A 25,312-nucleotide genomic window follows, 5' to 3' on the forward strand; every position below is an offset into this window, starting at 1 on the left:
TCACATTTGCCCTCACAGGTGCTTGTGGCTTCTCTGTTGGAATGCGCTATAAATAAGATGATTTCAAGTGGGAGGTGGACCCCGTTGTGCTTATGATAATAAAAAAATTATTAATTATTGTGATAAATGTCATTGTTCGCTGTTGGTGAGTTGGGACCATGAATCCTATCATGTGACCAGTAGAGAAATACAATAAACCTACAGTATATAGAAGGCATGTACTATACACTCATAAAAGATGCTTTACCCTTCATGGTCAAGAATTGACCATAAACAGCCCATGTATGACAACCCATATGAATTTACATGCACTCAGATTCGTCTTTGACAAACTATCCTTTATCACCACCATTAATTTCTGAAAGATTCATCAGCATAACCATCCAACCCATGGCTGGTAATGAAATTTTCAGCTCATATCCTTTGATGTCCCTGCGTGCGCTGTGAAAACAATAAAAACGCATGCAGATGCTTCTTTTCCTCTCCAGGACTGCAACCTCGAGGCGGTGGAGAGCCTTTGCGTACTCCAGTGATCCTGAGAGCTATGCCGGATGGGGTTCTGTAACCCTGGCAGGTTCAACCAAACCGGACAGGTCAAGGGTGAGGAGGCAGGTGAAACAGTCCCCGGTCCTCCAGGTTGGGGGTTGGGTGCGGGGTTAACTACCCCACCCTGGAAAAAAAGTGTGAGTTACAGAACCTTTGACGAATGAAAACCGAATTAAGTGGAGGACATTTGTCAATGGCCTATGCTTCTTAGAGGAGCAAACGGCTTAAGAAGTAAGGAGGAGATGCTTCTTTTCCAGTCAATCAATGCCAGCTGATAAGCTCCTGGTGCAGTGGTTTCTGCTCCTTCCATCAAATTTCATCAGCACATTCACAAGGTTCTCAGAAACCGCACACATCTGTGATCTGCCCCCCTGGTGCTGCCGTACGTTCATGCAGTAAATAGTTGTGTTTGGGGAAAAAACATGGGAAAAGTTTTCACAAGAGTAACCGTGTTTCATGTTACACAACAGCAGCTCTGTACATGTATTGTCATGCTCTTGTGACAAAAGGCAAATCAGAAGGAATTGGTATATGCTGATTTAATATTGTGCTTCCATTGACTTTGCTTCATTGGATAATCACAGAAATACAAACAGATAGGGAAACAGATGGACACATCTCAGGCTGTCAGCTATTTTGTGGCAGTTCTGTTTTTGTTAAGATAAAATGAAATAAATTACCATTTTGAATGTGTGAGCGGCTCTAAATAAATCAGGACATGTGTCATCTCAGAGCCTAAATCCCCGGAGGCTTTAGCAAGTGTCTGAGGGCATTCCTCCTGGAAAACTGGAAAGTCCTGAAATAACCTCAAAAATTAGGTTATTAACCTTAACTTAGCGTAAAGCATTTCTGATAAAAGTCCCAATAGGGATGAAGTGGTGTTGGAAAATTTCCATTGCTTCCACCGGATGGCAGTGGAGTTTCGTCAAATTCAAATTAGCCATTCATGCTGATATTTCTCAACTTCATTTGTGCCCTATAAATTAGTCTCAGGGATTCTGTGCAGGATAGCTGATTTTATTCAATTAGCTGTCAATTTATTGTTGAAGAGTTTGCACACAATTAATTCATTGTACTTGTGGCCTCATTTATATAATTTGCTTGGATTTCATGCAAAATACGATCTCATATTCAAATCTAAAAATGTGCAAGAATAATTTATAATGTTTGTACACATGAATAAAGATTCATACATCTGGCATATGTATATTTTATATGCAAATCACAAATGACAATTTTGCTCATTTGCAGAAGCTTAATTGCTAGCTCCTGCGAACCTCTTCAATTACCTTTATCTTCTTACTTTTCCTTATCAAAGTCTTTTAGTAATCACATGGCAGGCAAGTAAAGGAAGAAAGGCTCTATTAACTGGAATGCAGATAACCAGCCACACGGGACAGTTCGTACGCATGGTCTGGACCTTGTTTTGAAGTAAGCACATTTTCACCTCAAGTTCAAGTTTTTAAAATCACAACACTGATATTGATGTCATCATATACAATTTATGATTTCTGTGCATACATGTTTCATGAATGAGGCCCCAGGACAGATGGCCTGAATTTGAGGCAGAAAATGTGGCATTGAAAAATAATAAATACGGGTGCTTTTACTAGTGTAGATACATTAAACGCATGTTTTTTCAACCCAAGTTCAAAACATTGTAATTTTTTAGAAATAATTTTAACTTATGTTAGGTGGTCACCACTAGGTGGTGTTGTTGCACATAGCAAGGACAAATACATCTTATGAGCTCATAAGTTAGGGCTTCCCAAAGTTTTTTCTTTTCAGTGACAACCTAAAATTATTACCTTGTGGCTGAGAACTGCCACATGAATAAAATGTTTGACGCGTTTATCCAGCATTCACTATGTATCAATGTACCACAGAGGATACATTGATACACAATCTAAAGGAGACTCACACAGGTGGCTAAAGGAGACTCACACAGGTGAACATGGCTCAGGCTAGCTTATCTGATGAGAGGTGGATGAGCCTGCCACAGATAAAGGGGGCGATATCCCCAGACAGTAGACCTGGGACTTAAGCCATATCGCCCCCTTAAGCCATATACCCTTTATAAAAAATAAAAAAAATTCCTGGGTACTTAAAGATGTACCTCTATGCTAGTCAGTGTTCGTTATCCTTTAGTATGCTGTGTAGTTTATAGTGTGAAATTAAGGCTCACAGGTGAGTGTACAGGGGGAAAGCACACCAGGTGCTCTGCTCGTCATGGATGAGCAGCACGGCCTAAATGTTTCCAAATGGGAGGGAAATGGGTAGGGAGGGACCATTTTAAAAGTCAGATTATTATTATTTTTTATCATTTTGTCTTTGAGTAAGAGGCTTTTCTCCATTTTGTTTTACTTGGAGCACGTCCCACAACATGAACGTGTCCATAATTCTCCCACAAGCCCCCGCTGATCGGCTTGGATCAGCCGGGCCGTTTCGCTGTTAGCTGGCCCTTTCTCTGCTTCTCCTTCACAATGGGTGACGTGGCCCGATAATCCCAAACAGTAGCTCGCTTTCTTAAGAACTTTAAAGGGGGATTTTCTGGGCATTTCGTGTTTGCTAATTAACATTCTTCCCCCACGAAGGTCGCCCCGGTGGCCTGGCCAGCCTCATATGATGCACTGCGCTTGCCGTCGCCACCATCGAATTAGGGTGACCCGACCATGTGACAAACATTTGGAGACTGTTTTTATCAATGGCACAGCGCTCTAATGACTGCTTAGCACGCAAGGCGAGCATTAGCCGTCCGTCTGACTGAAAGGTCTGGTTGTGGGCCGGATCGGGCCGAGCTGTTTAGGCGTCTTTTGAGCCGTTTGTCTCCCCTCGTTCTCCCTCTCGCTCCTTTTCTCTCTCTGCACTTTGAGAGGCAAAGCTCTGATAATCTCATTAGTCAAACATAACTTTGTTGAGAATGTCAGAGCTTTGGTCTAAGCCCTGGCTGTGGTGTTTTCGTGGTGCGTTGAAGTTCTCTAGGTGGGCGTTTTGTGGGCAATTTGTTCATGCCTGGTGTGGAAAAACAACACAGGCCCTCAGTGCTGTTGTCTTGTTTAACATGATGTTTGTGATTTCTCCTGATGATGCATTGCATTGGACTGGAGTTGAAGCAGTAGCGCCCAATCTGCCAGTAGGTGTCACTATTCTCTCACCAAACACAATCAGAGTACCAGAGAACAGAAGCCGTACCAGTCTGCCCCCCCCTCCCCCACCCCCAACACTAATATGTGCACCCGGCTGTAAAATCTGTTTTTATCGTTCCTGGAGAATTATGTGCGTGGGGTCAACCTCAGTGCCCCCGCTTGCTGGATTCTCTGAGGCACAGGACCTCCCGGCCACTGGCAGTTGGAGAACGGGTTTAGGGGAGTCCCTGTTCTCCCTCATCTAAGTCAACGGAGGGAACCTGAATCCAGGCACCTTTACCCTCTCACCAGCCTCCTGCCTACCCAAGCTCACCTTCGTAAACCAAGTTCCATCACTTCTGCATGTCAAACCTCATTCGTCAGAATTCTGTTTAGTCTTTGGGGACAACCTGAGTTACTGAGGCAAAACGGCAGCTGTCACCATGTTGTAACCCGTGGCTGACTTCTTTGAGAATGCCTGTAAGTTCTGAGCTACATGCATTTTGATTTGTGTCAATCAACATTACATTCCAATTCCGTAAATAGAAAAGCAAAAGAAAATAGGCAAAAAATGTTGCAATTTGATATTGATGAGATTAGGTTGTGGTTTGACATGGTTTGAAGGGACTGCTGACTGAGCGTCCTTCTTTGAGCAGACCTTGGCCCATAGTCTGTAATTCCCATAGTCCTCTGCCCAAACCACTACACCCAGCATTCTAAACCCACCATTCTTAAAACCATCCTGCAGTCTTGCACCAACAACCTGAAACATGCAGTCTTACATGCACAACCTGAAACCTGTAGTCTTACATGCACAACCTGAAACCTGCAGTCTTATGCAGTTATGCAGGCGGGTGGTGTGCTGGTAAGTGGAGGGAGTGGGTGAAAGGAGGGGTCAGCAGGAGATTAGAAGGGGGTCACTTTTGAGCAAAACAAAATAGCTTTGTCTTTGGAAAAAGGTCGCTGCTCCCGTTTATACTTGTGGCTTAAAACATTTAGCCTTTGCTGACCTCATGAATAGATTAGTGGTTTCAGGAGCTGGGGGTTGATCCTCTCAAAGCAAAGGGACGGGTGACTGGAGGCCTACACTTTAAAATCGCTGACCTGACCCTTGACCTCTTGCATTTGTGAAAGTCATGAGTCCTGTCTAGCGTCAGTGTGGTCCTGAGACTGCACAGCCGAGGTCCAAGGACTTCAAACAATTTCCTCTAAAATTAAAAAAACTTTTACGTGTGAACGTCCTGGTACCTAGCACTTAGAAAATATCTGATGCTGAGAAACTGTTAATTTGTTATCACATGCTTTACATGACCAAATGGAGCTCTTTTCTAGCTGTTCACTCATTTTAGAGGTCAACATTTTGCTTTTTTGAAAGTATTTAATTTCCAGCAATTGTACAATAAGCTGCAATTGTCCACAGAAAAAGTGGGGTGCAATTCAATTGTCTTGACGACGCAAATTGCGTAGTAAATTTTGCCATCTCATAAAGAAGAGCTTTGAGGTAAGAATGTACGCACACACTCTTAATTCTGCCATCATTTCATATATTTTGGGAGACACTTTTCACAGTTGTTTCCCTTGAGAAACGGTAGACTGCTCATAATCAGAAGAATGCATTGCATGTGAAACACGTCAAGGATCCTGTGCTCATATAAGTGCAGTCGACGCACAAGTCCGCCCTGTGTTCAGTGTGTGCAGGGTGCTGTGGGACCCTCGAACCCCGGTCACAAGTTCACAGAACTCATAATTTCACTGCTGCGCTGAAGACGCTTCGTAGAAGTAACACAAATCAACGGCAACTTATACAGCACATGATGTACATGCACACACATTTAAATCTCTATACAGTACGAATGAGTCATACAAAAGAAGTTCACTTGTATGGTATTTCAGTACTTATACAATTGTCCCCTCTATTTGTGCTTTATTCCCCCCCTGTGGTTATTGAAGATCCATTCCAGCAGTCTCAGTAGCTTCCTACAGGTGCACAGCTGACTGGAGGAGAGGCTCTTGGGTACTAAGATGAAGGGGGGCACTTCTGGCTGAATGCCTGCCTCGGGGGCGAAGCTATGGCCTCTAGTCTGTTGCCAAAATCCAGCTCTGGCACAGTAAGGATTTGATTCTCGGTGCCGCATCCCGGATCCAAGGCTATACCAGAGCAGAACTGTTTCCATTTCAGTAATTCCAGCGACATGGAAATTTATGGTTAGCTCACAGAAGTCTTATTTTCAGCAACACATTTGGATACTATAATGGTAGACACAATAGTATGTGTGCAGTTTGGCCCATAGAGGGAGCTATTTATACAGTTTTGTGTCAAGGGAATTAGAAAAAACTGTGTGGCTTTCCAGACTTTTGCAGAAAGTATTAACAAACTGTCTTTTTCAGCATGTATGTGTTGACCAACAATGTAGCGCAATAATTTCCCTCATTCAGATTTTACATGTAGAAATAAAAAATTTTCTTAATTTCTATTTAAATTTCTTCTTTTTACTTTCTGCCTTTAGTCTGTTTGCATTGACCCATACCTGACCGATGTCTGACCCAGGATTGACCCTAGTAGAAGAGAGCCACATGCCAGCAGGTTCTCCAGCTCCCCTTGAAAGCACCCCCTCCCCCGCCCCACCATTCCTCCCCTGTCTGTCCTGACTGCTCCGTTAGACCTCCTCCATCCCAGAAGGCCCTCCCGCAGATGGCTGTAATGAGCTCTGTCTCTGATGTCTGTGATGGACAGCTCGCAACTCGCAGCGAGCAGCATGTGTGATGCATTAGGCCGCTGCTGCTCCACCCGCCATAGAGCGGAGACCAGACACTCGTCCTGCTGCTCTTGCGAAAGGCCGGTGCTCTGCGAAAAGTTATTTTTTTGGCTGGACCGCAACAGCGGGGCCAGCCCTACAAACGCGAATGTCTGTGACTGAGTCACTGAGTGATCAAGTTAAACCATTGGTCGGCCGAGTTATGAAGTTACACCATTGGTCGGCCGGTCCAGCCATATACTAGGTTTTGACCTGGTCTTGTTAAGCCAATAGAACCTCTCTGTGCAGGGATATGTTGGACACACACATACATACTGTGAGGTCAGCAACAGGTGTAGTCCGGCTAAGATCCATATCAGAGTTCAGTGAGAAATAAATTTTCAGCTAACCATTGCAGTCATAACTGCTTGATTAACATCTTGTATTCAAATCTAGGTTGCCATTGTTCATAATTTTGCTCACCATGCACCTAACTAGTCAGTAGCCATTCTCTTGCATTTAAACATGGTGAAAAGTGTGATTTTGACCTATAGCTTATGCGCATCTTTGAAGCGCCTTTTGTGTCATTGTTGTTTCTGGTTGCCTGCCCTGTGAAATGAAGCATTATAGGTCATTGAAATATAACAGATGATTTTGTCTATCATAATCTGATGTGCTTACACACCTGAGGGATGCTATTGCTTTTTTTTTTTTTAGCTGGTGAACATTGTCTGATAATGAGTTTTTCCTTCCTCTTTTTAGTCCACTTACAGCCGGGAGAACCTGGCGTGAATTAAAGTGTTAAATCTCCTTTAAACAAAACATAAAATGAAGGGTTGCCTGCTGTCTGGGGAACCTGTTTGAAATGTCTCAGGCGTGATTGTGCAGCCTTATGTCAGCTAGTAAAAAAAGAGAGTCCCGGACACCGCAAAGCCCCAGGGATCACGGGGAGAGAGGTCTTACCTTAAAAGGCAGAAATCGGTGAGTGTTTCAGCTCTATGAGAGGAGAGCCTGCTGACCTCAGGGCTCTCTTTAGCATTTATAAAAGGGCTGAAAGTGAATGTATTTCCCTCCTCCCACAGAAACAGAAACGGTTACTGTCAGGTTGTGTGTACTGTACTGGAGTGTGTCTATGTGTGTGTGTCTGCGTGACGGAGGGAGATAGCCTGTGTATATAGTTTATGCGAGTGTGTGTGTGTGTGTGTGTGTGTGTGTGAGAGAGAGACTGAATGTGTGCGCATGTGAGAGAGGGTGTGTGTCTGTGACAGAGTGTTTGTGTAGGTGCGCTCGTGTACGTGCTCCTGTGCAAGTGAGTGTTTGCGAGGTAATGTGTGTGAATGTGTATGTATGACGGAGAGAGCGTGTGTGTGCGTGCGTATGTGTGTGTGTGCGCGTGTGCGTGCGTGTGCGTGTGCGTGTGCGTGTGCGTGTGCGTGTGCGCGTGCGCGTGTGCGCGTGTACATGTGCTGATAGCTCATTTTCATGCGGCTGAAGTAGCTCTATATAATCCCCCTTTCTTCAGCACACACCTACACTCCCAGTTATTTCAGCTCAGTGCACAGCACTGCCAATCAGAGCCAGTCCACTGACACCAACACATTATGTTACTTCATTCCAGAGCTCAGTCAACCTGACATCCCTTAACCCGTTACATATTTACATGCTTGGGTTACACAGTCCGGGGAAACTTCACACTTTGAACATTCTCAGGTCACTTTGCTATAAAGCCCCATTCCTAAGCCAGTGCAGAAACATAGTCCCATAGGTATGGGACGAGGCCAATGGGGTCATCTGCATTCCCACAATGGATTTGGCCCACATTTATTAGCAAAGATGTTATTTTCACCTGTCTGTTGCCTCCTGGGACTTGTGACCCTGTCGTCTCTCGGACGGGTGCAGCGAGCTCGTTTAAATAGCTCATCGACGGGGTGTAGCTTACGGGCATGGCACCATCGCTATTCCAGGTGCAGGGACCTGAAATTAGCAGTGAGCTCACTCGGTCTAATTCTGTCCCCCCCAGAGATGACTGCTTACCAAACCTCTCCCTGTTGATTCCTCCAGCACTAATTGCACACAAAATAAATACATTTTTTTAAAAAAAGTAATGGAAAATGCTTGATGGCGGTGCACCGGATCCTTGGAAGTTTTGACCGGCTCCAAAGGCCTTTTGTGCGTGAGACAGTGCGCGCACTGTACTGCGCGGGGTTTTCAGTCGGACAGAAATACAGTGTGGGACTCGGTCAGAGCCGAGTGAAAGCATGAATAATTCATCCCGTTTTCACCACGGCTCTCTCATCGGCACGATGGATCCTGCACATTAAAGAGATGAGTTGCCAAGTGTAGGCTGGAGGCCCAGAGATTGCTTTGTTTAATGAATCGCTGGATCCACAATGAAAGAAGCTGGCCAGTTCCTGCCTTTGCAGATCACTTGACACTGATGTGGGTCCTGCACCTACCTGGGACGGCTGCCAAACTGACCCCCCCTCTGAGCTCACTGCCCCGCTACTCCTGGGGTCCATGGCGCCCACACACACACACACACACACACGCGCACACACGCACATACACTCAAACACACATGCACGTGGGCACACGCACATTCAGGAATGCAGGCAGTGACATTCATATGAAAACGCTTTAACATGTATACACCCACACCCACACACACACACACACCCTCACATGCACACAGTACTGCAATTGTGTCTACATTTATATTTGCCTTTGTTGACACTAAGCCTGACCGCTGTTTGTGAATCCAGCCTGTGACCCCAAAACTGGGGTGGGAAGGGGGAGGTGGGGTGACGGAGCAAACGTAGGGCAGTTTCCATAGCAGCCAGAGATAAACAGCAGTCAACACAGCACAGTACATACAGAGTCTAAGGCATGTGTACTCAAAGCAGGCCCAACCCCAAAATTCCCCATCACTACAAGAGTGCCAGTGTCTCTGACCTCACTCCCCTCCCTCTCTTCTCTCCTCTCTTCCCCTCTTCTCCCCTCTCCTCTCCTTGCTGAGCCAGCGGCATTTTCCTGGCCACGCTGGGAAGGTGAGTCAGTTCGGTGGGGGTGGGCTCGAGGGGGGGCTGAGTTTGCACGTTCCCGTACACTTGATCCGGACCCTGGTGCTACAGGGGCGCATCCTCCCAAAACGAACTTTCCGCTAAAATCCCGTGGCTGGGCCCCTGCAGAAGGCCCCGCTATCGCTGCATCGATGGCAGCTAACGAGAACGCGCCTTATAAATACTCCGGCTATTTCTGTCATGCGGGAGGAAATCATTTTCATATTTTGGGAACACTATTTTTTTTAAAAAATTTTCGCTCCACAGGTTCACCTCCGTCCGGGACATCTGGGCCTGCGGCGACTGGTTTGGTCCGGTCCGTGCCGTGTCCACGTGTCCTGCACCTTCTCGCACAAGGGCCCCTTTCTCCTCTTCCTCGGTCCGTGCGCTGTGGAAACATCCTTTTTAATGTTTTCCCCATTCCCGTCCAACCGTGGTCCGGGAGGGGGAAAGGTTGAGTGGATTGTACCTTCGATGGGACAGTGCTGCTATTATTCAGTTCTGCTCTGAGCGCAGGGGTTTGAGGTCTGCTTTCTTTGGCACCTTGGACCTTCAGAGCCAGCGCTAGTTTGTCAGAAGCCTGACAGCCTTTCCTTATTCCAGGAAACGGAGGAAGGGTTTCTCCTGGAGAACCTGGAGGTCTCAGCTTTTCGTTTCTGTTATTGTGAAAGACTGCGTGTCCGTTTGAAAATGGTGCAGCGCACAGCTTGCATTAAGGACCGAGCTGCCAGTCTGAAAGCAGCTGTTTGATGTCTGTGTTCGTGCGTGAGATGGTGGTTAATACTGGCTACTGGCAGACGACCCTATTGAATGTCTTCAAGTGATTGGCTGTTTTTGTGGTTTAAGGATTCAAAAAATAAAAAAAATGCAGCAGTGTTTTTTGGATTCTAGCTGCTTGTCTTTGGAGTGGTTTCCGTCATCACTGCACATGGTCTGTGGAGTGGAATACCAAAAACAAAAGCTTCTCTGACGGAGAAGGGATTATTTTGGGGGACTGTAATTTTTTGGGTTTTTTCCCCTTTGAGGTATTTTTGAGTCTTCCCATTCATACAGGATTGGACTTCTCCTCTTGGTGGTTAATGTGAAATCGCCCCTCCCTGACAGGACAATAAACCTGTTTAATGCTTGAGAGGCCCTCCCCCAAAGCCAGCAGCGCTCTGTGGAAATCGCCCAAGTCGTGAGAGCACTCCTCAGTTCACACATCAAACGCACCCTCACGCCTATCCAACGAACTCACCGAAATAAAAATTATACTAATTAATGCTTCAGCCTTTTTGTGAGGAAATTACAAGGCCACCAGTAAGGCTCTGATGCCAGTGTCACCCCTCTCGTACGTCACTAATCTGGCTAAACCAGTCACACGGCTCTCTCTCTCTCTCTAATTGAGAGCACCACTGGCCACATGTCCCCACCTCGAAAAATAAAACGGAGAGCAGAAGTGTGTGGAGAGAAAGAAAGCCCTCTGGTCTCAGCACCCACGGTAGTCAAGTTCTCAGGAGCCGTGAGCCAGGATCAAGAAAGTAAACCGATAAATGCACTGATCTGCCGTAATGAGTCTGTGGGCACAGCCCCCTCCAGTAGGGGGTGTTATTTCTTGTCTCATTTTTATTCGCCACATGTGGGCCCTGGTGTGCGTGAAGGCTGTGCGGGCAAAGCGAGGGTTGTGCTAGGTCAAGCCAGCCCTGCCGTTATCCAGTCTCGGTCGTAAATCTGCCCCCCTGCTCCAGTCAAACGCGACCGTGTTCTTCCCTTCGCTATAAAAAGAAACGGCTCGAGCTGGTGTCCTCCTCCTGCTAGGATTCTCTCATAAGAGTCTGAGCTACAGATGAGCTGCTAAGACTTCACAACGGAAAGAACTACAGAAAAACTGTGTATGACAGGAAGTAGAAATACAGCCTCAAAGCTACAGGAAAGGTGCTTGTGACAGGAAGTAGAAAAATCTGAGCTACAGAAAAAGACAATGTGACAGGACGTCTAAGTCCCACTGACTATATGACAGAAAGGAAGAACAGTTGGTTCAACTGACATCTGTAGTTGGAACTAAAGTACATATTTTTGCATTTAAAAGGGAGCAAAACATTTAAATAACTTGTGTAAAAGCTCTCACAATTTATTCATATCCGCAAATGTATAAGAACTCTGGTTAAGACCAGGTCTTCCGGAATTAATGAGACACTGAGTTGAGAATGTGTACAGTTTTTCTGTATTTAATGTTCTAGCTTATGGAAGGTGTGTATGTGTGTGAGTTTGAGTGTTTGTTTGTAATGTTGAATGTTCTAGCTTATTAGCACCGCCAATGAACATGCATTGAATAGTAAGCTCTGACAGCGCGTTGTAGCAGTCAGGTCTGGTTTTTGAACAGAAACGGACGGCTGGCTAAGGCCCTGTCCACACGTATACGGATTTTTCTGAAAACGTAGTTTTTTCCCCCTCCGTTAAAAAAAAAAAAAAGATCCTATCCACCCGACCGGCGTTTTAAAAAAATATCTCCGTCCACAGGAGAACACTAAAACGATTGCCGCATGCGCAATACACCAATTGCCATGGTAACTGTTGCGCGAGTTGACATGTTGTCATGAGGCCAAAACGGAGGGAAAAAACTACAGAAAAATCCGTATACGTGTGGACAGGGCCTTAAACTGCTGAAAGCTGCTGCAGCTGTTTTTTGGCACCCGTGTAGCAGCTGGGACCCGGGTCCAAACTTGCCTTGTCTTTTTCACAACAGCGTGAGCTGTACAGTGTCATCACTCTTGTAAACAAGTTTTGAAACACAAATTACACTCACTTGAGCGAAACACCTTTAATTATCCCGCGAAAGGCGGTGATTTCAGTTAGAGAAGCTCCCGTGATTTGGGTTAAGGAGGGGCACAGGCCTGTTTGACCTCCCCCCACGCATACGCACACACGCACACATACACACTTACATACATTTTCCATTACAGGCCACAGGGTGCAGAAATGATAGTGTTCTGCTTTCTTAACAAATGCCAGTGACTCACCTGTTGGCTCCCAAACCAGCCCCAACATTGCACTGCCATCGCCAAAGTACCCATTACAGGGTCTGTGGCTGATCGGCTAACACTTCTCTCAGCCACAGTGCTACATGACAGCAATGGTCTCAGCTGTGGGGGGATGTCCACCACTACAATGTTTTAGCATGGTGATTTAACCCCTCTTTGAGATTGATAGGAGAGAGTACCAAAAAGAGAAAAGATATTGATTTAAATACTGTGTGTGTGTAGTGTGTGTGCTTGTGTGTGTGTGTTGTATTATATGGTTAAAGGAAACTTTCTGTCCAGCAATGATTTGCAACCCAGGTCCACTTCAAGCAAAGCAGTCCTCAGTCTTAAGATATCACCATGGTAACACAGTGCAAGGACAGTAATAACTGATCCAGGGAAAGTTTACTCAACACTTATCCCTAATCTCAGCAATTATCCAGAAGTAAACAAACCCCTAAAATCCAAGGTCGGTGCTCTGCAGCAGAATTTTTATAGGAATACACCCCAAAACCCCCAACCCCCCTTCCAAGAACAATGCACAGACAACTGGAGTCAGCCAGAGAAAGGTGCAGTCAAATGTTATAGGACAGCACACACTAGCCCACTTCTACAACATCCATGCCAGCCATGAAGGCAGCATCACCAAAGAAATCACAGGGGAAGCTCGTATTGATAGCAGAGTAAGTGGCCAATGGGGTGAGACCTGCCTGTGGGCGCGATGGCCGTCCTGGCGGCTGTGGCAGAAATGGCGCTGAGGAGGAGAGGTCTGTGACCAGCAGGCTTCGGGCCCGCAGGCTACAGCTGTCCGGGCCTCAGACGCCTGTTTAAACATGGCCTGGTCATCACCTTTTTATCACAAAAGACAGCGATGAATAGCGCTCTCCCCCTCTCTGTCCCGAGCTCAGTTTGCCCCCGGCTGTGACTGGCTCTTTACTGCCCTCACAGTCCCTGGGACAGACAGCCGGTCTGAAACTCCACTCCCCCCCCCCCCCCACACACACACACAGCTGATTTATGGCTGCTCCCTTACATTAGTGTTTCACCGGAGGAATGTGGGGAATTTTAAGGACCCCCCCCACTTCCCCCCCCACCCCACACGCAGCTCCTTCAGCATAGCCTGCCCTGCTCCCGTCCGCACGCAAACAAACGGAACAAGCAGCTCGTTCAGGAGCGGGACGGGCCCCTCCCACCGCTGAGCCACCAGAGAGAATGCAGGGAATTCCAGAGGCAGGAAACTGCCCCTCTATCTCTCTGTCCCTCCCCCACCCTCTCTCTCCCTCTCTCATTTCTGTCTCCCCCCACCCTTAAACTTCTTTCCTTCGCTCTCTATCTTCCCCACTCTCTCCCTCTCCCACTCTTTCTCTCTCTGTCCCTTTCTCTCTTTCTCTCTCTCTGTCTCACTCTCTTTTGCCCCATTCTTCCCACATGGTCCTTTCCTGAAATTAATGTCTATTCAGTGTTACCCAGCTCAATTCAAAGTATCAGATACAACCTGAGAATTCATGCACAAAATTAACCTTCAACTGCCTTATATCTTCTCTAGCTCTTAAAGGGGTACTTCACTCTATGGCTAAAGTTGCACATAAGGTGCAACATAACTGTTGAGTGGCGATCATTTCCTTTAACCTCCAACAAGGACTTCTTAGATTTACAGTAGAATTCAGTTTTTTTTCCCAGTAGGACCAAAACATTTCCAAATAATTAGCTTCACATCTGCAATGGCTGACAAAGAAAACAGCAGTTTGCAGTTCTGTTTTTAGGCTGAGGATGATGTCTCTTTGTGCATCTGTATATAATAAGACAGCACAGAGCATTGGTACAAATGTGTTTCCATTTAACCAGCAGGAGGGGAGCATGAAAAACAAAATTTATTTATTATGTTCAAAGAATGACGAAAACATGTAAGTATTTTTATGTATAACTATATATCTATATAATGTTATTTTTGGGCCTAGGTGGTGCAACGGGCATCATAAATAGGAGGAAGAAATGTACAGTGTCTCTGTGTGTACGTGCACTTCTTTTAAAAATAAAAGGAGACAATGTGAGGATGTTGCACTGAAGACAAAATGGAAAAATACACTGTATATAATATTAGAGGTACAAGCCACAGACAGTATCTCAAATTCACAGCACAGAAAGTCCTCAGCACACTCCTGTTGATATTAACGTTACTGGCCTACATCTAATATTTAAATAGGTTTCTCAGTACACTAAGAAAAAACAGTTTAATTCAGTCTGATAATGAAAGGCACGATGGCCACGTTTTGCAGTTGCTGTTATTGGATTACATGCATCTGGCATGCCAAGCGTCACAGCAGAAAGCTAAAACATAAAGGTGAAACACTCCACTGAAGCTATGATGACAGCTATGGTTATGGAAGAAAAGAAGGACCACGCTTAGAGACAGGGTTTCTGGTTTGGGGCTAATTGACCAGACATGCTGTAAAACTCGCGTTCTACAGACATGAGTCTTGCTTTGTTTTAGCGGTTGTTGGCGATTTGTAATTTCCCTTTTCTTATTCGTGGGGGGTGGGGGTGGGGGGCGCCTCCCCCTGCCGTCTACGGTCTGTCCATTATGTTCAGGACGTCGTCCAGGATGGACGGGCCCAGGTCGAGTTCCAGGGACAGCAGGGAGCCCGTGATTTTGGAGATGGAGTCCTGGGACAGGCTCTTCCCCTTGCAGAGCTCAAAGTCAAAGTCGCAGATGCGGCTCTCCCGCACGCCGTCGCAGTCCAGCCAGCTGGCGTAGGGCTCGGGCGCCGCGGTCACATGACGGATCCCGCCGTTGCTGTTGGTGTAGGCGGGCGGCGGCGTGTCGTACCCGTTCTCGGTCCTGCCTCCGTACCCGTTCTCCCCGTTGACGGCCTTCCGGTTCTCCTCCGGCTTTTTCGTCTCCGTCAACTTCGCCAGCTTTGCGGTGATGGCGGGCGAACAGTCGAACAGGAAGCTGGGCTTCCTCTCGCGCTCCGCGGCGGGGGCGGGATTGGGGCGGAGCACGTCCAGGGAGAGGAGCAGCGATTCGCCGCACAGCGTCTCCGTCGCCTCCGTCCCGTCGGGGGGGCCGCGGGAGGGCGGCCGGGCGCTGTTGAAGGGGTCGGGGTGCGGGGGCGGCGCCGCGGTGGGGATGAGGGGCAGGGTGAGGGCCTGAGACCCCCCGATGGCGGGGAGCGAGATGGCGTTTTTCAGCACGGGGGAGGGGGTCTCGCTGAAGCAGGCGTCCGAGGCGCTGTTGGCCCTCAGGTACTCGCTGTGTCCCGCGTACTGGAGGGGGGCCCGCTCCTTCCCGGACAGCAGCTCAAAGTTCCCCTGCAGGAAGGACATGTCCCCGAACGCGTCCCGCTCCCCGCCTTTCCCAATGTGCACCGTGTGCCGAAAGTCCCCCAGCGGGGGGCTGATCATGTCCGGGGACAGGATGTCCCGCAGGCGGCATTTCTTGCCCTTCTTGCTATTGGTGGATTTCAGGTAGATGGGTGTTTTGGCCGGCATCGCTAGGGACGGGCTGACAACAAACGTGGTGTGGAAGAAAGACAAGAATGGAATCCTCTTTGGAACTGGGGTGGGTGACCCCTTTTGACCTGTTACCTGTTCAACAGTATTTGGGGGGATGGGGAGCAGAGGAGGTGGGGGAGAGGGTGGGTTGTCACATCCTCAGAAGTGAAGGGCCTGTAGCTGCCCTTGAGGGCCCAGAGATGGCACTGGAGCCTGGAGAACCAAGGGCGGGGCACGGCAGGGCAGGGTGGGGCAGGGCGCAGTGGGGCAGGTCACAGTGGGGTGGTTGTTCTCTGAGGAGAGAGAGAAGCCATGTTATAGGCAGCCGGGTTAAAGAATGATTCAAAGCCATTGCAGAAGATCATGTAAATATAAATGTAAATATGACATTTTAATGATCATAAAATATAGACATATGCTCGCACATGCATTCACGCACACAGACACAAACGCACAAGAATATGGCAGCGTTGTTGACAATGTTCATAAAATTCCTCTCTAGGTCTGAAGATTTGTTAGCGGCACGTAGCGTGTGGAATGTTTGCAGGGCTACATGCAGATGTTGTGAATACTCCCCCCAGCACAGGACTTCACTCCTTCCTTTCCTCTGTCCTAAGTAACCTCTTAAGTTGTCCTTCCTGGCTGTGGAGGATGTTTTTTTCCAGTTTTGAACAACATCCTTTGGTGACAGATTTATGAGAGCTTCTTTGGAATCTTGTTTGCGGCGATGCGAACCGCCTGTGATGTGCGAACAGGAAAAAGTGATCTCTCAGCCAGGTTGGAGAACTCGAGAACAGGCATGAAATGTCCTGGCTCGTTCAAAGAGATGATGGGATTGGGTGTCCCATAGCTCCGCATGAAGCCCTTTGGCTCCTGTTTTACAAGCTCTAATATGAAACAGCTGAGCCCCAATGGATACCCGAGGGGTGGGCGAAGGGGGGGGGGGGGGAGGGGTTGAAGTGTTTATGGGGATAGGAACCTGGCTCTTCCAGAATGGAGAAACACTGTTGAAGCGCACAGGGAGAGAGAGAAAATGGGAAAAATAGGTGGAAAGACGGAAGGAGGGAAATTAAATAACAGGGGTAACGGTAGTAAAGATAGATGAGTACTGTCAGAATGAGATGAAGTGAGAGGAATAGAAGGAAGGCAAGGGAGATTAAGTGAAAGGGAGATGTAAAGAGGTGGGAGATGAAGAGAGGAGAGAGAGAGAGGAGACATAGATAATCATGTTGAATTGAAATAATGAATGTAATGTTGTACCGTAGGATACATTAATGTGTATGAACAAAGTTCTGTATTACAGGATGGTATTGGTATTTTTGTTTCAGACAGTACTTTTCTGTTCATATGCGAATCATTTTTTGTGAACAGTCTGAAAGGATTTTTTTTTGCAGTTCATGGATAGTATTGTGGTAGCAATAACTGAACTTTTCTGAGACTAAGAGAGATGGAGGGAGAGATACAGAGAGGAGGTGAGGAGGAGAGGGAAAGTGAGAGATTGTGAGAGAGGTGGGAGGAGAGTAAATTAGGAAGACAGGGGGGAGTTGAGCAGGCGCGTTTGCCCATGTATAGACATATTTACTTTTGAGCGGTCTGTGCGCGCTGACCTGTGCTGACAGAGCAAGGCGGGCTTCTGAGCGACGCAGCACCGTGTCTCTGTGGCCCAGTCTACCCAAATATGTATCCCTGACAAAACAGCCACATTCCTGCTGTGCCTGCCCCCAGAGACACACACGCACACACATACACGCACACACACACACACACACACGCACACACATATACATACACACACGCGCATACACACACGCACACACACACACACATACGCGCACGCACACATGCATGAACACATACACATTGTCAATTCATTTTTAAACAATCAAATTTTTAAAACACAATGCTCTTCACAATTTACCCTGGACTAAATACCCCAGGCAAAACTCCCTGGGTGGCATATGGGAAAAAACCTTTAGGGAGCCCGTCCTCTTCTGGCCGGCTCAGGTTGTGGGTTCAGAGAGCCAGGAAATGGTCATGGATCATAGGGACAAAACTGTCACCCTCAAGCCCACACATATATATTCTATATACACTCATCCTAACCCAAATAGAAGATTGAAAGACAGGCGCATGAATTACTTCTAATCAAATCTAGGAAAGACCTAATCGAATCCTCTATTAGCTTGCTTCCTCTATTAGTTTACAGGGAATATAAATAATTTTTTGTCATCTGACGATTTTGTTCAAGGTCATATTGAATCAATGCTGATCCAACTGTCTGCTCAGAAGGGCTATGGGTTCCAACCTGCCTGCTTTGAAAGGCTATGGGTTCTAAAGTGTATGCTAGGTATAAGAGCCCACACACACAGTCACACACACACATGCATGCACACAAGCATGTACGCACGCACACACACATACACACACACACACACAGACTAAATTAAATAAAGCAACACCATCAGATCTACTCAGGAGCAGAGCAGTAATCAATCAGGTGCATTTTCTTTGGGCTGAATCCTCACATTTTTTGTGGGACTGAGGGGGATGTCTTATGTTTTGAGCTCACAACACCCCCATCCGTTGCTACCTGTTGCTATTAAACTCATCTCAGGGGGGCAGCGCTGGTGTGGGATAAGTGGAATGACGGATACTTCTGGAAGCGACAGCATTGACACAAATATGTACCTGCCACTTAGCCTCCGCTGCACTTCTAAATATAGGCTATGAGGAGATGCTGCACCCACTGTGGGAGTGTGCGCTTTGCGTGTGTGTGAGATGGAAGCAAGCCGGAAAGGGGGGGGGGGTTGTCTGACTGGGTCTGTGTGCCAGTGAGACAGTGCTGTTGACAGGAATAGCAAGTGTATGCGTGTGAGCGTGTGAGTGTGTGTTTGCGCGTATTTGCTGAAGGAGCGTGAGATACGGGGGGGGGGGTTTGGAGAGAGGCGAGAGAGTTTGGATGTTAATGCGGGAATGCGATTTTGAGGTGTGCTTCTGACTGAGTGCTTGTGTGTGTCAGTCTGACAGTGCTGCTGACAGGCAGGACAAGTGTATATATGTGTGTGTGTGTGAGTGTGTGCGAATGTGTGAGAGATACAGGCAGGTGGGAGTCTACAGAGGCAAGAGAGTCTGGATGTTAATGTGAGAATGCAGCTTTGAGGTGTGTGTCTGAGTGTGTCTGAGTGTGTCAGCATGGCAGTGCTGCTGAGCGTGGGTATTTGTATGATTGCGTTTGTGTGAGAGAGACGTCTGACTCGGTGAGAGTAGCAATGCAAATAACAAGTGTGTGTCTGTGTGTGAGAGAGAGACAAAGACAGAGAGAGAGAGAGCATGACTGAGTGAATGTATGTGAGAGGGAAAGGGAGAGAGAGAGGGAGCATGACTGAGTGAACGTCTGTGAGGGGGAAAGGGAGAGAGAGAGTGAGAGTGTGGCTGAGTGAGCATGTGAATATGTGTGAGAGAGAGAGGGGGGGGGGAAAGCGCGTGTGTGACTGAGCGTATGAGCGTGTGGGCTCTGCAGTATTTGGAGGGACGCGGTGAGAATACTGAGTGGGCGAGTTTGTGCTCCGCCGTGGCTTTCCGCTGCCTCTCACCGACCTTGACGGCATCTCCAGCTACGCAGAGCGGCAACCTTGACAGCATCTCCGTCTTATCCACACCGCGGCTAGTGACAAGCCATGAAATGCACCATCGAACGTGCCAAGCACACTCCATTTCCCCTGCCCACCCACCCACCCACCCAAACCCCCCCCCCCCCCCCTTCTAGGGTATATACATTACTATCTCAGGGGAAGAGAGATATACCTACTTCAGCCATAGCACATATTCTCAGTCCTATCTATAGACGGAGGTTGCCGAAACATGAATTTGACCTACTTATTGATTTCCAGCCAGGAAAAGACATATATTTAGTGCAGACTTGTCTCCGGTCCTCAGAACCTGGAATCAGCTGCGACTGCCGTTTCCTGGAATGTCACGTAACGCCGAACAGCTATATTAAGAATGAAGAGAGAGAGCGTGCGGCTCCTAAAACAGTTTTACGAGCAACAGGACAGTTCCGCGGAACGCTGCCTTGTCTCTCCTGCTCCACACTTCTATAGATGCCGAGCCGTAGGCTAGCTCTCAGTCCCTGAGTCTCCCAGGGACCGTGTGAGTATTTGCACACTTTCACATTTATCATCCACATACGCCAGAGCAGGCTGCGGCGCTTCATCCGAACGCCAATGCGCTGTGTTTGAACTTGTTAGCTGATGCCTAACGTTCTCAAACGCTGCCATCGGGATGCGTTGCTGCGGTGTCAGCGATGGAGGAATGTAATATTTTTTCTCTTCGGGATACGCGGGACATAACAGAAGCAGGTTGCTTAAATTAAATAGGAAATATTTTCCCAGAGGCTGTCTGGTCTGCGTTTCTCTGATGATGGTGCAGATTTGAGCTGCGCGCTAAAGGGCTCGTTTCAAGGAGACGCGCTGGGGACGCTGCAGTGCTGCACAGTCCACAGCGCGTCATTCAAAAAAACACACTGTCTTTTGTCATCACAATAGTTCTTCCATTTTGAACTTGTTTTTTTATGCCACACTTGAGTGGTGCCTATTGAAAGTTGAGATTGTGTTTGAATTAAAAGCGCAATTTAATGACAGTGTTGCATTGTGGGTTTGCATTGTGTCAAAAGGACTGTGGGCCCCAGTATTTGCTTCATGTGGTCAGTCCCTTTGAGTTCCTGTTTCAAAGGGGGAAGACAGGACACTCTTTTCCCTGTTGTGATTATGCAGCCATCGGAATGAGGCATGCTGGGAAGTCTGACCGACTGCATTGTTTATGCGGTTGTCGATCTGGAGTACTCTGGGAAATGCAGGCCTTCACAGAGATACTGTGACTGAAACGGTCCTCAGACCTCAGGTCCCATTTGAGGAGCGAAGCTGGCCTGATGGTCAAACGGGCCCCGTCCGAATTTCCTTTTGGAATGACTCTGGCGCACCCGCACCCCATAACTCATAACGCAAGCTGCCTAAGGCGCAGTCTCCGTTTTGTAGTTCAGCAGGTGCATGCTGGTATAAATATCCAACCCCCTGCCCCCCTGTCCGCTCCCCCCCCTCCCCCCCATGCCCCCAGCCACTGACCCGAGGCACCAGACACTGCACACTGTACACTGTACTTAGAATAGATTCAAAGTGCTTGTCTGGCGCGTGCTGGCGGAAAGGGCCCCTGGTGCCAGTGTGAAATGCGGTCATGGGTGTCATATGCACACGGCCAGGGGAAGGGGCTCTGCGGCCCCTCCCATCTTTAAACCGGGCGAGCCAGCAGGCTTTAATCAGAGAGGGTGGCGGACCGGGGCCGTGATGTCAGACGGAGACAGCTGCCCGGATAAGCCGCTAAGAGATCGCGCACGCGAGAGGAAGCGTTTGGGGTGGTGGTGGTGACCCGTTCTGGCAGCTGTAAGGGTGTCATTTCATTGAAAAGATAATGTAGGTGCTGGAGAGGATATGTTGTGGTGGTGGTGGTGGGGAGGTGGGGGAGTTGGCGGGGTTGGGGGGGCTGGGGGGGAGGCACCAAATATGACATGCCTCAGCTGTCCATCATCAAATCGTTCTTGTGATATGTGGGTCAGCTTATTAATAGGCTAGTGTGACTGGACCAGAGTCTAAATAAGTCTAAATAAGAGGCCCACTGTATACAGTGCGCTGGTATGACACAAACGCAGACAGCCATATGACTCTGAGATGCTGCGGTCTTATTTGATTCTACTTATTTTAATCCCCTGGGGTTGCTGCCATTGAAATACCTTGTGAGAACCATGTGTTATAACTGGACAACTTAACTTATTAACTACTAGCGCCTAAGTGAATGTCTGTGGCTGTTCTGCTGTCTGTGTGCAACGGACACCAGAAGGGTGAGAATGGTAGGCATGGTAACATGATTGGCACCTTCCTCATGGGTGGTAGCTGGACCACTGTGTACCTTTTACACTCTAACCCTTGACCCTCTAAATACCACAGCATTCACGAATAGGCAAACAGCTTCTCTTTATGACTTTGGAAAAACAGGGACACGATACTGCCAATGGCAATAGCAGCTTTAAAAGCAGCTCAGATTGAAAAGTTTGTTCCTTATAAAAATAAACTGAATTACAGGCAACCTTGTCCTGTGGAGTTGTGGTGGAAAAATCTAACCGCTGTTCTACTACCATAGTGAATGGCTGGGTGGAGCGTGTTTCTGTTTTACTATTTTTTTTTTCCCTCCCCTGAATAGTTATTTGGTACCAACTGCCAAGACCAGTACAGGTTTCGATGTGTTGTTTTCCTTGGCACAACATGACCAGGAAACTGCATCAAAGAGCAAAAAAAAAAAAAAAAGGTAGAGAATATCAAAGCAGGCAGTTTAAATTATGGCAGTTGTGAAGTTTCTTGCATTTTCTCTCCACTGCAAAAGAACAGAAAGTGTGCTGCGAGCCCTCAGCGTTTAAAAACCAGAGACGGTTGGAGAAGATCTTGGAGGACTTTGGGAGCTGCCAGACTCCCGGAGTACATGGGTGGCGGATTGAAATCTCACACGGCGCTCTCTCCCGAAGCATTCTCAGGATGTTTCGCGCTGTTTTTTTTAGCACATGCCCATTACGGCTGCCTTACTTCATGCGCCTGTGCGCGCCAGAGAACAGATGCTCGCGCATTCCTCGTCCGGAAGCGAAATAATGCGAAATAATCCAGGAGCATCGAGCGCGAAAAGAAAAATTGCATCTTTTAAACGATCACAGCGATATACGTGAAATGCCGAACCTCTACAGCAACGCACATCCACCCGGGACAGTGGAAAAAGGAACGCACGATTGCATGTGTGGCACATCCATGCTTAGTACCACTGCAGTATTGATCTGTCACACTGGCCAAGTCTTTCCTTCGATCGATCGGTTCAGGGCACCGTACGTAGCTCGCACTGAAAACCCTCCTCATTACAAACATCTTGACAATTTTTCTGGAGGAAACCAAGATAAATGTGCCTGCTGAAGGGTGCTATCTCTCCCTAGGGCATCACTCCCTTGCCTGTGCTGTAAGGATATCCCACGTGTGGAGAATGACAGCATTGTAAAGCATTGTAGGACCCTCCGCCTCGCACCCAGTGTCACACCCCCATGCAGAAAGCTCGCGGTCTCCTTACCTGCTCCGTGTGTCCCGGGGGTGACCCCCAAAGCGGGGCGCGGGGTGCTGAAGCCTCCGGGTTTTGGAGAGCGCAGCAGTGGTCCGCAGGTCCCAGAGCTCCGGGGCACCCTGTCTGTGTCTCTGTCCGGAGGCTGGCTGTTTCTCGGGACGCCGGGGGGGGGGGAAAGGACAGCTGTATTTTGGGATTCCTCTCGCGCTCACGCCCCTCCCGGCACCTGGTCCTGTCAGTCCTGTCAGCTGCCCTCCCCAGACTGAGCTGATGGGACGGGAGGACGTCCTTCCTCTTCCCTCTCTCCTCTTCCTCTCCCCGAGCCGCTGGCCACGTGGAAGGCGATCCGGTGCTGTATTGTGCGGCTGTCAGAGACGGGGGCGGTGGATGGGGGGGGCTGGGGGGGGCGGGGTGGCGGATGTGTAGAAGCCGTAGAGAGTCTGCTTCTGTGCTGAGTGCGCCTTCCTCCCCACACTCTGCACTGTTTGAACTGCTAGTGCTGAGTCTGTATACCTCTCTCTCTCTCTCCCACTCTCTCCCCCTCTCTCTTTCTCTCTCTCTCACTCCCTCTCTCTCTCCCTCTCTCCTCTCTCTCTCACTCCCTCTCTCTCTCCCTCTCTCCCTCTTTGCTCTCTCTCTCACTCCCTCTCTCTCTCACTCTCTGGATCTGATAAACATAGTTCTGTATATCTAGTGGGCAGTCACAGACACTTCACAGGCAATGTGCTGTGGGCTGGTTTCTCTCTCTCTCTCTCTTCCTCTCTCTCTCTCTCTCTCTTTTTCTCAGTTTTTTTTCCCTCATGGTAATTCCCCAGCTCCTTGTATTTCCTCTGCCTTATTCTGAAAGAGAGACAGGAGCTTGTATTTCATACATTATGAAGAAAGAATTGCTCTGGTGTATCAGCACACACCTAAAGCACTCAAGCTTTATCTGCATAAAAAATAAACAATAAATAAATCTATATATACAAAATCCTGCAGCAGGGACATACGCTTTGATTGAAGAGACTGAAAACCTGAAAATCCTCCTTTTAAATTCTGTGCCCATTCTGAAATATGTTCCCTTAGCAACAAGCCATGCAGCGTTATGACATCACAAGTGAGTGTTGTATCCCTTCTACATTCTATCAGAAATACTGAAGGGAGAAGAGGGCAATGGGGTCATTTGGACTTGCCCTTACGGGTCCTGATATTACCCTAATAAGCAAGGAAAAGTAGCGCTGTGTCACTGAATGACAGAACTGAGCAGAAAAAAATCACTATCTATTAGCGTGGCTAATCGTGACTGTGGTCTAGTGGGTTCTGTATTTATTAATGGCTTGTTACATGAGTGAATGGCTTGGTAAAAAGTCTGAGGTTGGCTGGTTTAAAGCTGTATGCTCTGAGGCGTTGTAAGTGCATTGCAGCGCCACCCACTAGTTAAGTTAATTTGGCGACAGTTAAACAGCGGTTCTGAATGAACCGTTTTTACTCTAACACCAGGATGTCATGTGGTGTGCGTGATGTCACAGAAGTGCACATGTGGGCAGCACATGCTCAAGGGAGAGTACAGAGCACAGATCTTTCAGAATTCCCTTGGATAAAGCATGCGGCCGTGCGAACAATGTTTTAAGAAGGCACACATACACTCAGACACACACACACACACACACACACACACACACTACACACACAGACAAAGACACCATACACACACACACTCACACAAACACACACACGCACAAACACACACACATGGATATAAGCACAGACATTGATACGCACACAAATGCACTTGCACGCACTCACAAACACACACACACACGGATATAAACATACACAAACAAACACACGGACTCTCATTATTGAGAATCTGTGACTGCCCTTGACATTACCTTCATTTGTTACCCAACATTTTTGTTGGAAGCAGTCTATCTCTGTTGCAAATGGTCCTGTGAGCAGTAATATGCTAGTAATATGGTATTTAAAGTAGAATTAAATTAAATAACTGTGAGGCATCTTATTGTGATCCTTTGTTTTGTTTCACTGTGAAACCGTAAGGTTTTTATTTTTTGAATACTGCCATCTTAAAAAAATTATTTTGTTTGAACCTGCTATCACCAGGCACATTCCATGTTGCGTAAGACTGCCACATTCTGTTCCCATCATCTGAACATTACTGTAATTTTTGGCAGAATGAACTGTCTTTGGGGGGGGCCCTTTAATCTCAT

The 25,312-nt window shown here is 47.6% G+C and overlaps 1 protein-coding gene across 1 annotated transcript; it reads right to left on the reverse strand.

Moving 5' to 3' along the window:
- Positions 1–14,317: 14,317 nt before the first annotated feature.
- cdc42ep3 (CDC42 effector protein (Rho GTPase binding) 3) lies at positions 14,318–23,749 on the reverse strand. The gene is made up of 2 exons (XM_064317574.1): positions 23,112–23,749; positions 14,318–16,252 (listed from the first exon to the last, which is right to left on the reverse strand). The coding sequence occupies exon 2, from the start codon at positions 15,954–15,956 to the stop codon at positions 15,030–15,032; it is 927 nt and encodes a 308-aa protein (XP_064173644.1). The 5' UTR covers positions 15,957–16,252; positions 23,112–23,749; the 3' UTR covers positions 14,318–15,029.
- Between the last annotated feature and the right edge of the window lie 1,563 nt (positions 23,750–25,312).

This window comes from Anguilla rostrata, chromosome 18 (genome assembly GCF_018555375.3).
Source record: "Anguilla rostrata isolate EN2019 chromosome 18, ASM1855537v3, whole genome shotgun sequence".
In the NCBI taxonomy this organism is placed as follows: Eukaryota; Metazoa; Chordata; class Actinopteri; order Anguilliformes; family Anguillidae; genus Anguilla; species Anguilla rostrata.

Excerpts from the sequence above, each read along its gene's own strand:
- cdc42ep3 (XM_064317574.1), bottom strand. The coding sequence starts at position 15,956 with ATGCCGGCCAAAACACCCATCTACCTGAAATCCACCAATAGCAAGAAG.